This window comes from Salvia miltiorrhiza, chromosome 1 (genome assembly GCF_028751815.1).
Source record: "Salvia miltiorrhiza cultivar Shanhuang (shh) chromosome 1, IMPLAD_Smil_shh, whole genome shotgun sequence".
Classification (NCBI taxonomy): Eukaryota; Viridiplantae; Streptophyta; class Magnoliopsida; order Lamiales; family Lamiaceae; genus Salvia; species Salvia miltiorrhiza.
In genome coordinates, this window is record NC_080387.1 from 53231853 (window position 1) to 53244762 (window position 12910).

General features: G+C 34.8%; 4 protein-coding genes across 4 annotated transcripts in view; all 4 read left to right on the forward strand.

Annotated features, from left to right (window-relative positions):
* LOC130992384 (T-complex protein 1 subunit beta-like) overlaps positions 1–12910 on the forward strand; it is a 629300-nt gene that overhangs the window by 196497 nt on the left and 419893 nt on the right. The window lies entirely within an intron of this gene.
* On the forward strand, positions 884–1573 carry LOC131009941 (uncharacterized). The gene has a single exon (XM_057937341.1). It carries the CDS (start codon positions 884–886, stop codon positions 1571–1573), a length of 690 nt encoding a protein of 229 aa, XP_057793324.1.
* Positions 1643–2395, forward strand: LOC130993359 (uncharacterized). Its single transcript, XM_057918218.1, has 2 exons — positions 1643–1886; positions 1969–2395. Exons 1-2 carry the CDS (start codon positions 1643–1645, stop codon positions 2043–2045), a joined length of 321 nt encoding a protein of 106 aa, XP_057774201.1. The 3' UTR covers positions 2046–2395.
* LOC130992736 (monooxygenase 2-like) lies at positions 4695–7704 on the forward strand. Its single transcript, XM_057917475.1, has 6 exons — positions 4695–5148; positions 5213–5359; positions 5437–5505; positions 5822–5987; positions 6225–6456; positions 7089–7704. Exons 1-6 carry the CDS (start codon positions 5066–5068, stop codon positions 7619–7621), a joined length of 1230 nt encoding a protein of 409 aa, XP_057773458.1. The 5' UTR covers positions 4695–5065; the 3' UTR covers positions 7622–7704.

Consider the following 12910-nt stretch of genomic DNA (forward strand, 5'->3'; position numbering starts at 1 on the left):
TGAAAATTGTAACTTTTTTCAAAGTTTGTGTATTTTTTGGTCATAACCCCTTTAGATTATCCATTTAGGGTGCTGCACGAATGATACTTATGGTCATATTTGTGTCATTAGTGCCATAAGTACCTATTTACTTAGATTTTTTTTTTTTCCGGTTGGCACGTACGATACTAATAGTACCATATGTACCTAACCCGCGCAAATCCGAATTCGATCTGAATCCAGTCCACCCTAATTAAGGGCAAAACAGTCTTTACAGGTAATAAATGTCCAGATTTTATGTTTTTTCAATTATTGGTCAAATATTATGTTTATTTCCTCAAATGACTATTTCCAATATCAACACATACACATTGCAATTTTTTTTTATTATTTTTTTTTGTTTAAGTAAAAAAATTAAAAAAAATATTAAAAAAAAATTAGCTACAATGTGTGAAAAATAACACTAACTAAATCCTAATTTTATTTTAAATATTATAAATTAAATACATAGATTTTATAGGTCAACCATAATATGGCCAAATAGGTTTTCCCTTTTCTTTTTCGAACTTAGAATACCAGGGGGAAAAAATCTCTGAAAAATAGGAGAATTTCTCTTTTTTTGACTAACATTTACTTCATTTTTAAGTTAATTTTATACAGTATATTCTCACTAAATTAATCCACCGTGTATTTTTGGAAACTATCACAAATTTCCGAAAAATGATTTATTTTCAGCAACTTTAAGCAAAAATGATCTGTTGGACTATTGAAACTAAAGCTTCTTCCCTCCCTGCCATGGCGACGGCGCTGGTTCAAAAACCCTCAATCGACAAGCTTTGAGTCTTTGATTTTGCAGGCAAGTCCCTTTCATTTCCGAACACACATTCTATTTATATCAATCAACATGATTGCAATTGCACGCAAGAACCTCTCCTGTTTACGTTTGAACCCTAATTCATTTCTCAGCAACTCAAATCTTCATTTCTTTCCCGCATTCCAATTCTTCTCCACTTCGAAAGTGGAAAGACAGATCCCTAACCTTAAAATCTACGATGTATTGGTCAACAAACACCACTTCTCTCCCGAATCGGCTTCACTAGCTGCATCACGTTCTCCCAAATCTAGATGCCCTAAAAGAGCCGATTCAGTACTATCCTTCTTCAAAGAGAATAGCTTTACGACTACTCAGCTCGAGAAAATCGTCATCTATTATCCTCCGATTCTAGGGTTAAGAATTGAGCGCATCAGATTCAAATTCAACGTATTCCAAGACTTGGGCCTTTCTCCCGAGGAGATTGCCCAAATAATTTTCAGTCATATTTCGATGTTACGTTCAAGCACGAAGAATAGGATCATTCCTTCATTATCCAAGCTCAAAGATTTCCTCGAATCTGGTCATGAAGTGGCCAGACTTTTGAAAAGATCTGCCTGGTTTTTGACAACAGATTTGGATGAATCCTTAATGCCGAATGTGGAAATTCTCAAGAGCTGCGGTATACCTATGGTGCGTATCCAGCACTTCCTCTATATTCGGCCGAGATGCTTCTTGGTGAAGCCTCATATTATGAGGAAATCTGTAGACAAGGCCATATAAATTGGGGCATCTAAGGCTTCTGTCAATTTCATTTTTCTTGTTGGTTTATTTGCCCTTAAGAGTAAGAGGATGTGGGAAGTGAAGTGGCAAAGTCTCCGCAATTTGGGATTTTCTGATAATGACATGTTCGTGATTCTTAGGAAGCAACCAACAGTCTTTTCGACTTCTGGAAATAAAATTAAGAATGTGATAGAGCTTCTGCTTGCTACCAGGAAGTACGATATGTCCAGCATTGTCACTTCCCCGTCAGCACTCGGGTGCAGCATAGAGAAGAGGCTTGCGCCGCGGCTGCAAATTCTGAGGCTTCTGGAAAGTAGGAATCTGATTGCAAAGTGGCCGAGTCTTTCTGCTGTTACTTCTTTTACAGATGATAAATTTTTTGACAAATTTATTAGGCCTTATTATGATGAGATTGGCGAAGAACACATCACTCGGAGATACATGTCGAGGGCCAAAGGCATTGAAGCTTTAAGCTGATGCTTGAGGAACTGGTATGCTCATTATATATAGATTTTAGCCTTGTATTGCTTTTCTGCTGAGAATTGTGACATTTGGAAGCATGTTCGTGTTCGTATTATTTTTGTTACTGCTTGTCGTGAGATTACAAAAAATCGGTGTTGCTTGTTTAATGGTCCACCGATGAGGTCTTGTCCGAGTGGCAAAGCTGAGGCATCAGAGCAAGTCTCACCTAAGCGTGGGCTATATTTCCAATTTATTTGGATTTCGTTCAATTTGTATTAGTTTCGTTATTGCCAGAATTATTGAGAACATGTGCAAGTGCAAGTTATTGAGAAATCTTCTTAATATATTCGATTCAAGATATGATATGTATCTTGAATTAGTAAGAAGTCTTTATAATTTATACCATGTTTTAAGATTAGGTGGCATTTTTTACTTTTTCACCATGCATGATTCTTATATTTCCTAATGTTTAGAACCATAATTGGAGTTATTCAATAATAAAAAGTAATCAAGCTCGAGCTTGAGTTCTTAAAAATTACAGCTTGAACTTTTGATATTAGACTCGACTTGGCTCTAGCTATAGATGCTGTGAGGGCCAAGTCTATTCCGATTTAAGGGTAGGCGTGGCTCTTGCATATTCACAGCTCAAAATCGCCTTATATTATGTCGTTTTGTTGGCTTATTTGCTGGTTCTTCGCGTTAGTTTTGAAGCCAGTTGCTTATATTCCAGCCATGAGGCAGATTTCAAGCTGTAAGTTGGTTTCTTGATGTAGAAATCAATTATTTGCCCATGTTCTGTTTCTGCTTGAAGATCGAAACATAATTATTTTTCACATTCATATTTGACATGTAGTGACAAGTCGGAAAGCAGAATTGTTAAAAAAGCAGACTTGTAAGGAATTCTAGAGAGAGAATTGCTACAAGGGAGTGTGAGATATTCTTCCTAGATTGTTTGCATTGAGGAACCTACCAACTTCAAATTAGTACACCTCGCAGATGGCCCTATTTTCAGAACTAAGGGAAGTAAGTAAAAAAAAATTGAGTTTGCCTACAAACCAACAAAACCTGAAACAACAAATTTTATGTTGTCTTAACATCAAAAAAATAAAAAATTGAAAGGCATTGATCGGATGCAAAGGAGTGAATTCATGGCTGGGGCTCCGGGAGTCCAGTTAGTGATGCGCGATGAGTCATCAGAGGCTTCGTCGCGTATCATGATGGCCATGTTTTCGAGCCCAATATCTATGCCTACGCGTTTGTGCCTTGTGATCACAAGGTTGTGTATTGGTATTGCATTTTCAATCCATCACTATTCAAATGTAAGCCTACATATTTGGTTGTATATGTGAAACAAAGAGAAATACTAATTTTTTTATTAAAATATTGGATTGGTGAAGGTCTTTATAAGATGTCGGTACTGGTTGGATGCAGCAACCGGGCCCAATGCCTTTTATCATTTAAGTTCATTTTTTTTCGATTTTCTTTCTCTAAAAAAATATTTTCTCTCTCTAACTTATAAGTTCAATTATTCAAACACTTTGACAACTTATAAGCTCTTAAAAATGATATCTTATAAATTTTTGAAATATCTTATAAACTCTTTAAAATAAGCTTAGCCAAACACCTCATGTATGTTTTATTGGGAAAGTGAACCTTTTTTTCCTATAGTTGATTCCACTTTCCAAAGTTTAGAGAGAGAAAAAAGTTGGGAAGTTCAATAATTTAATGACTGTGTACAAAGCCTCGCAATATCTAAAAGAGTCGGTAGGTTGGATGCAGCAACCGGGCCCAATGCCTTTTATTTATTTGTAATTTAATTAATCAACAATTAAACTTTAATCAAATTAAATTCTAATTGAAACTAATAGATTTTTAATTAATAGTTAATCATTAGTTACTGGTGCGGATGCATAGTCTTTGTATAATTGTATATTAATAGATTTCAATCCGTAGGCTCGAGAACAAAACATATTAGTCCTTCCATTCACTTTATATAATTTCTTCAATCATAAAAAAATCGTCATAGTCTTTTTCGATTTGTCCACTAAAAATTTATCACTTTCATTTATAATAATAGATAGAGTCCATATAATTTCACTTATACTGTAAAGTGAGATTCTTACTCCGCTAATATTTTATTAAAATTTATATAATCTACAATGTGAATAATTTTTTATGGATGGAGAGTGATAATTTTTGTGATTGTATATATTTATTAGTAAAAAAAGTACTCCCTTTGTCTGCTCGTTTTCTATTTTAAGTGAAAAAAGTATATTTCTTTAAAATGCTTAATTGATGTAAACCACACCACTCTTCACTTCAAAAATAAATTTTTCAATCTCCGTGTCCAAAAGAATTAAGCCTATCTAGTGAGACGGAAAGAGTATTATTTTAAGCTAACTTTATTTAAAGTTTTTTCTTTTCTTTTTGACATCCATTTTTTTGGGTATAAAACAAAAATAATGAAAATGAAAACCGACATTAATGGAAGTGAATAAGGTTACATTTGGTATGAAAATTCAAAATGTCGACATCGCCAAACGATATTTATAATGAATGAGGAGGAGGAGCAGATAAAGCACTGCAAGAAGAACAAATCACAATACTCCCAATCTTTTCCAACTATATATTTTTATATATTAAAACATTTATGCAACTAAAATCCTACATCAATTCAATATATGGATCACTTTATGTCTAAAACCATGCATCACATATTCAGTACGTTCCAATTAATAAAATTATTTATCTATAATATTAATTTGAAGAATTGTTAATGACCCTCCTTGTAAAAAAGAAAAAAGAAAATATCCATTAGATTAAATAGAAGATTGATTTTAAGTTTAAAAATTATTCATCACATACCGCCCCATACCGTGTTACCCAATTCCGGTCAATGCGATAGCCAATTTGCATTCGTCTTCGATCACGGCATAAATCATCATTCCCTATAAAAACAGAGCGCAGATTCATCCAAAACTACAACTTCTCTTCTTCATCACGCTCCGATTCTCGGTAACGAAGACCCAAATGGAAGCCACGATCCACGAGCAAGATATTTTGATAGTCGGAGGCGGCATAGCTGGCCTCACCACAGCTCTCGGACTTCACAGGTACTTCCTTCAACAAATTGTGTTTTCATGCACCCCAACTGTTTGACGAAATGATTGTGTGAAGGTTGGGGATTCGGAGCTTGGTTTTGGAAGCGTCGGATGGATTGAGAACCACGGGGTTCGCCCTAACCATGTGGACGAACGCGTGGATAGCTCTAGATGCAGTCGGAATCGGCGACGCCATGAGAGCCGATTCTCTCCCGATTCAAGGGTATTCGCATCTCCAATTTGTGTTATTTATATTTCAATTCGTTTGCTGATTAATTTGCTGGTTTGATTTCGTGTTAGTTTCGAAGTCGGTAGCTTGGATTCCACCTCTTCTAGTCCAGAGCAGGGCGTTGAGACAGATTTCAAGCTGTAAGTTGGTTGTTCTTGATATTATATTAAAAAAAAAAAAAATGATTTCCCAGTCTTAGAGCTAATTCCGTCTAAATACACAAACTTTTACCAAATTGTGTCTTAGCAAGTGAACTAAATACAAATTTTAAATTATTCTAATTCTTCACGCGGTAGTCAATTGCTTGCACCCAAATTAATGCTGAGGTGGATGCCTGAAATGTCCATATATACTTAAATGGTCGATGCACTAAACAACGTAATTGTATTTAGACCTTAATTACCCCTATTTTATTTGCCGGAGATGTTAAATGATCTAATTATCTGTAACATGTAGAGGCAAGTTTGAGAGCAGATGTGTGAGAAGGACAGACTTACTAGAGCTTCTAGAGAGAGAATTGCCACAAGGGAGTGTGAGATACTCTTCCAAGATTGTTTGCATTGAGGAATCTGGTAACTTCAAATTAGTGCATCTTTCAGATGGCTCTATTTTCAGAACTAAGGTAAAAGAAGGAAAAAAAAAAAGAGTTTGTCCGCAAAAACTTAGGAGGGCATTTATTTATTTTTGATTGATAAGATACATGATTGAGATTTTTTTTTATTTTATTACTAGGATTTCTCCAATCGCACTGTATCAATATGATATAGAACTAATTCAGATGGTAGAAATTATCAAAGTAAATAATAGAAAAACTTATTATTTTTATTTATCTAAGCTAATCATCAAAAGTAAACGCTAGGTGTTGCTGGGATGTGATGGAGTGAACTCAATGGTGGCGCAATGGCTGGGGCTCAAGAGTCCGGTCAGCGCTGCGCGGGCAGCCATCAGAGGCTATGTGGTGTATCCAGACGGCCACGGCTTCGAGCCCAAGTTGTATGCCTACTTTGGTGGAGGTGTGCGCATCGGCTTTGTACCTTGTGATGGCAAGGGCATATACTGGTTCTGCACTTTCACTCCATCACTTTTCAAATGTGAGTCAATGAATTTGCTCCTAATTTGTTCGACTTAGTTTTGGTCGTTTACGTTACGGTTAATTATGTTAGGGTTGATAATGTTGTGTCCCAAACTTTAGCATTTTTCAAAAAAAATGTCCTCCACTAATGTTTTTTATTCACAAACCCTTAAGTTTTAGACAATTTTGATTTCCGTCCCGTGTTTGGAGAATTTGATGATGGAATGATTAGTCACTTTTCGAGTTCTTAATTGGAATTTTTTTCCACTCACCTTCTCAACTGCATTGTTTCACCAAAAAATACAATATACAATAAAATTAAAATTCCACGTAATTAATCTCACTCTGAGTTATGCTCTCTCTATATATCTTATCATTTTGAGAACTTAGAGTGTGATTATGTGAATTTTTTTTTAATTTTTTTTTGTTGAAAGGCGTCATTTAGTGAGCGAGGTGAACAAAACTTATGTAATTATCTGATAAGGTAATTCATCATTTGGTCGTTGGATTCGAAAACGCTAAAATTTGAGAACATTTTTTGAAAAACGCAAAAAAATTAGAGATGCAAAACATGATCAACCCTAGACATTATAATGCAAACAATAGTCGAAAAACAAGTTTGTTAACAATCATGTTTTTGGTTTGGCGTAGATGATGAGAGCGAGCGTGATCCCTCAAAAATGAAGCAGTTTGTGATCAGCAAAATCGGCAGGGCTCGTAAACATGTGATGGATGTGGTGGAGAGGACCGAGCTAGCCAACATCTCGTCCGCGCATCTGAAGTTTAGGTCGCCGTGGAACATTTTGTTCGGAGACATTGTGAGGAACGGAGTGTGTGTGGCCGGGGACGCCCTGCATCCGATGACCCCGGATCTAGGTCAAGGTGGGTGCTCAGCTATTGAGGACGCAGTGGTTCTTGCAAGGTGCCTGGGCGGAGCTCTGTCGGAGGAGGGAGACGAGGAGGATTGCGCGAAGATGGCAAAGGGGTTGGAGAGGTATGGGAAGGAGAGGAGGTGGAGAAGCTTTAGCCTTGTGAGCACAGCATATGTTGTTGGTAAGTTGCAAGAGAGTGATAACAAAGTGGTGAGCTTCTTTAGGAAGATGTTTTTGTCTAAGTTTACCGTTGAGCCCTTTGTGAGAATGGCTGATTTTGATTGTGGGAAGTTGGTTGTTGCTTCTAATTAGGTTTGGACCATGTTGCCAACTTTTGTTTGGCATTATATATATAAGGTTGTGTTATAATAAAACCTTAGCTCTTATCTTCGTGATCTTATAATTGTATATATCCATTATGTGATTTGAATCTAAGACTACAAAGTGTAATTATTTTATAGATTAAGTACTGTAATTATTTATATATTTATGCAAGTGGTCCGGAGTATTTGTGTGTGCACGAGCTAGATAATCAAGTGGTCGGTTGAATAAAATGAAGTGGAAACAAAAGAAGTAAGAGTTGTTGAGGAGGGTCTTTAGAGTTGCAGACAAATCAAACTATTCGCAAATTATTCGTAGCTCGGTTTCAAAAAAACTCGTTTAAGTTTGTTTAGTAAGTTCGATATATAAATAAATTAAATTTGAGTTTGGTAGTATTCGGCTCGTTAGCTAGTGAACATATTCTCTAAGTGATTCAACTTGAAAAATATAGATGATTAGTAGGTACAACTTATATTTATCTATTAAAATTTATAATAATTGTATTAAATTTCTAATCAACTCTATTTGTTATAAAGAATAATTAATATATATATATATATATATATATATATATATATTGAATGAAATAATTTATTTTTGAAAGAAAATAATTAATATTTTGAATATAAATATAAATTTAGAAAGTCATCTAAATTTCGGAGTCAGAGGGTTTTTTAAGACAATAACTTAGGTTGATTTGGAAATTAGGACAATAACTTTCGGACTTGTAAAAATAGGACACTAATTAATAAGCGTTGCACTCGTAGGACATTTATGGGTCAATTATTGAATTTTGGAATTTTTTTGCACGGATCAAGCACATGACAACCCGCACGGAGGGGTTGATTATGTGGCAAGCACATCATTTTTACGGCTCCAGATAGTATTTCATGTGCTTGGTCCATGCGGGAGAGTCCGAAAATTCGATAATTGGCCGAGAAATATCCTGAGGGTGCAACACTTATTAATTAGTGTCCTATTTTTACAAGTTCAAAAGTTATTGTCCTAATTTCCGAATCAATCTAAGTTACTGTCCTAAAAAACCCTTTGACTCTAAATTTCGTATGAGCTCGATTAAGTTCGTGAGCCTCAATGTATTCGATAAATAAAGTTCGAAATTTGACTCGATACTAAACAAATCAAACTTTAGCATAACGTTATTCGGTTATACTCAATTCGACTACACCCTAGTCATGTATGTTTATTTTGAGTGATGAGATAGATAAGTGAAAATAATATAGATTAATTTGTCATTTACCATGATAAATTAATTCATTTTGAACTTATTTTATAATTTATTTTTTAAAATACTTTATCGTGTATTTTATTTAGGGTTAAGGTACAGATACCCCCCTGAACATGACCCCCTAGAACGTATACCCCCCCATTCTCCAACTTGGTACAAATTGCCCCCCAAACTCGACGGAAAGTATACAACTAACCCCACGCCACAAACGGCCGTTAGACGCCGTCCAGATTTTTTTTTTATTTAATATTACATGTGGGGCCCACCAAGAATGAGTGTATGCCAGGAAGTAGGTTAGAGCTTTGCCGCTGATCAAAGCCACCACTCCGTGGCTGCAGAATCGACTGGAATCCAATCCACGATCCCAAAACGCTACTCCTTGGCCGAAATTTCCCCCGCCGCTGCGAAGAACGGCTCCAAATTACCAACCATGTTCCTCGCCCCGGGCCCATCTCCGGCGGGAGGTCCGTCAGCCGCTCCCACCGGCCGCAGACACAGGAAAAACAACAAGAAGAGAATAATCGGGTGGTCTCTCGGATTCGTGGCCGGAGTAATCAGAGGAATCTTATCTGGATTAGTCTTCTCCTTAGTTTTCAAGCTGCTCCTGCTCCTAATCAACGGCAGAAACAAGGATACCGGAATTAAAATATTCTCCCCATTGATCAAGAAGCCAAAAGACCTGGCCTTCTTAGAAAAAGAAGACGGATTATCATCGCTCAACATCATCGGAAAAGGCGGATGCGGCGAAGTCTACAAAGCCATTTTACCGGGAAGCGACGGCAAGGAAATCGCAATCAAGAAGACACGGAGGAGCTGACGGAAGAAGACAGCGAGCTCCTCAACAAGAAAATGCGGCAAATTCGATCCGAAATCAAGACGGTGGGAGAAATCCGCCACCGCAACCTCCTGCCCCTGTTGGCCCACCTCCCGCGGCCGGATTGCCACTACTTAGTCTACGAGTTCATGAAGAACGGCAGCTTGCACGACTACCTGCTGCAGGTGTCGAGAGGGGAGAGGGAGCTGGAGTGGGCGGCGTAATATTAAATAATTAAAAAAAAAATCTGGACGGCGTCTAACGGCCGTTTGTGGCGTGGGGTTAGTTGTATACTTTCCGTCGAGTTTGGGGGGCAATTTGTACCAAGTTGGAGAATGGGGGTATACGTTTTAGGGGGGTTATGTTCAGGGGGTATCTGTACCTTAACCCTTTTATTTATATGGTCTACCACACAGAGTAAACGTTTCACATAAAGAATGCTAGTAGGAGTATTAGGTATTTGCAGTTTAATATGGTGTTACATTATTTAAGCCAAAAAGATGGTATAGAATTATAATACCTTTTTTTTTGATGGAGTATAGAATTATAATACCATTTATATAGATAGGGTCTATATTACTTTTATTATGATTTTATATATAGAGGCTTTAAAAAGAGAAGTCTGTTCGAGAAAACTTTTTAAATCACTTTTTTGTAGGCCTCATTTGTTTTGATATTAAGATTTGGGGTTCTGAAAAATTAAACGTTGTGACCAATATTAAGAATTTAAGCTTTCGGATTGGAGTGATTATTTTGAATAATTTATGAGATATATTAAAGTGAATATTTTTATTTGTAAGATTAAGATTTTTTAATTTTACATTTTAATTGGATAAATTAAGTAAAATTTAACCCAAATATAATAATATAAATTATCAGGAGTTATGTGATATCTCAAATATCTAATCTATCAAAATAGACAAGCAATTAATCTTATTCAGAACCGATCACCTACCCACCGTGGGCAAGAATAACGTGTCCACCACTGATGTGGCAATGTTAATTAGGAAAGAGAATCAATAAATCTTACTCTAATTAAAATTATCTTACTCTAATTACAATTGCCACATCAGTGGTGGGCACGTTATTCTTGCCCACGGTGGGTAGGTGATCGGTTTTGTAATCTTATTATTATTTTTATTAATCTAAACTAATTCTTGAAAATAAATGCTCACTAATGAACTATATTATTGGGGATTTAGAGAAAAATGTGCGAAAATTAATGCTACCCCAAGTGATTATGATGTTGAAATGGGAGATCCATATCGTATTAGCAATCAGAAAATCTATTTTTAATTAATTAGAAATTTGTTGTGATCTACTAGTTGCTTGTTATAGAGTTTATTATATGAAAACATGAAAAATATATATGAAGATTATGCTATTTATCTATAAATGGAATCCTAAAAAAATATTTAAATGTTTCGGTATTGAGTAATATCTATAACCTTACCAAAAATATATTCACAAAAACTCCCGTGAAATCGGTTTGACAATGACACTACTTCAACATACAAATGACACCGTAACATTTTAAAGTGTCATTTGTATGTTGAAGTAGTGTCATTGTGAAATGTTAAAATGTTATTTGTATGTTGAAGTTGTGTCATTCGAAAAATTGATTTAACCGTGAAATCGATTTCACGGGAGACCATCTCAACTATATTTTATATATGTATGTGTTGATCTAGTGATAAAATTATTAATATTAAAATTCGAGTCCTCTGTTACTGATTTTTAAAATTTTACTATTTACTAGAAACAAAATAATTTAAAAACCTAATTTCGTACCAATGAGTGGGACTTAAACAGTTGTAGTTATTCCATTTTTCTAAGGTGTCAATCATTTTACGCAATGATTGGAACTTTTATAATCGGGTTTTTAATACCTGATTAGGTCGTCATCGGCTATTATTACCGTAGCTGATTTATAGCCAAATTGTAATTAAATTTGTTAATTTGAGGAATATGCTTATTTATTGGTATAATAGTATTAATCTGTAGCTCATGGCCCACGTAGACGTAGGTGTCTTCACATGGCTAAGTGTTCAAGAACGTGACAACTTGTGATTCCCCCTAATCCTTTTTACGTTATTTTCTGGATAAATTTTATTCCTTTTACGCATCCCAATGGAAAATATAGTACTCCATTGTGATTAATTTTATTATTCTGAAACCATCGTATTTGGTCAATTAAGTAACAATAAGAATAATCGATGACTTGCCCATATATATTTTATAACTTAAATTTTATTCCATACCAACAAAAATTATGTACCTTTGCAAGTTGCAGCACATCAAAATTCCATTTTTCGTAAGAGTAGAACGGTGAAACTGAACTTGATTTTTTTTTTCTATTTTATGTATATAAGAATTCGATGTTTGAATTTTCCTGAATGGATTTTTACATTTTTCAATTAAATTACAAACCTACCACGAAAGCTGTCAAGAATTGCATTATTAGAATGACTCATTGTTGAAGTGGGATTGTTTGTGACCAAAATATTTCTAGCTCTCATAAACTCTTCATAGATTTATCTCTCTATTATGGATAATCCGTAACCGATACCGGGTTAGAGTTATTGGAAATTTGAATGTGAAATTAATGCTTAGTAAAATAATAATTGAAAATGGTATTCCATATTTTTAATAGAATTAAATTGTACAGTAAATTTTAAATCTACATTTTGAGTGGATGAATATAATGTATTTACTTGTTCTTAGCCGATTTTGGATGAATGAGCAATTAAATTTACAAAATTACTACTTGAAATAAGGTAAGAGTACGTTTAATTTGGAGGATTAGTTTTTATAGATAAAAAATAAGGTTAATCCCTTATTTATTTAGATGGATTGAAACTTTAGGATATTCCAAAATCCTTAATTATTTCAATCAATTGAGTGAATTTTGCTTGATTTTATCCAATTGAAAAAATGTGATTCGAGAAATCCTTCTCTTGAAGATAAAAATACTCTATCATACACCTTATCAACCATGTAAAATAAATGTCATCTAAGTGTGCGTTCTCTTTGGTTATAAATTTATCATGGGAAAATGAGGGATAAACAAAATTTCACATTTTAAATCATTCCTTTCTTTTCCGTCATTTCCTACAAAATAGAATTTGACTGTTACTCATTCCTTAGTTTTACTCTAAAGGATAGATAATATTAATTATCACATCAAAAATGGAGGAATAATATTATGAGCAAAAATTTA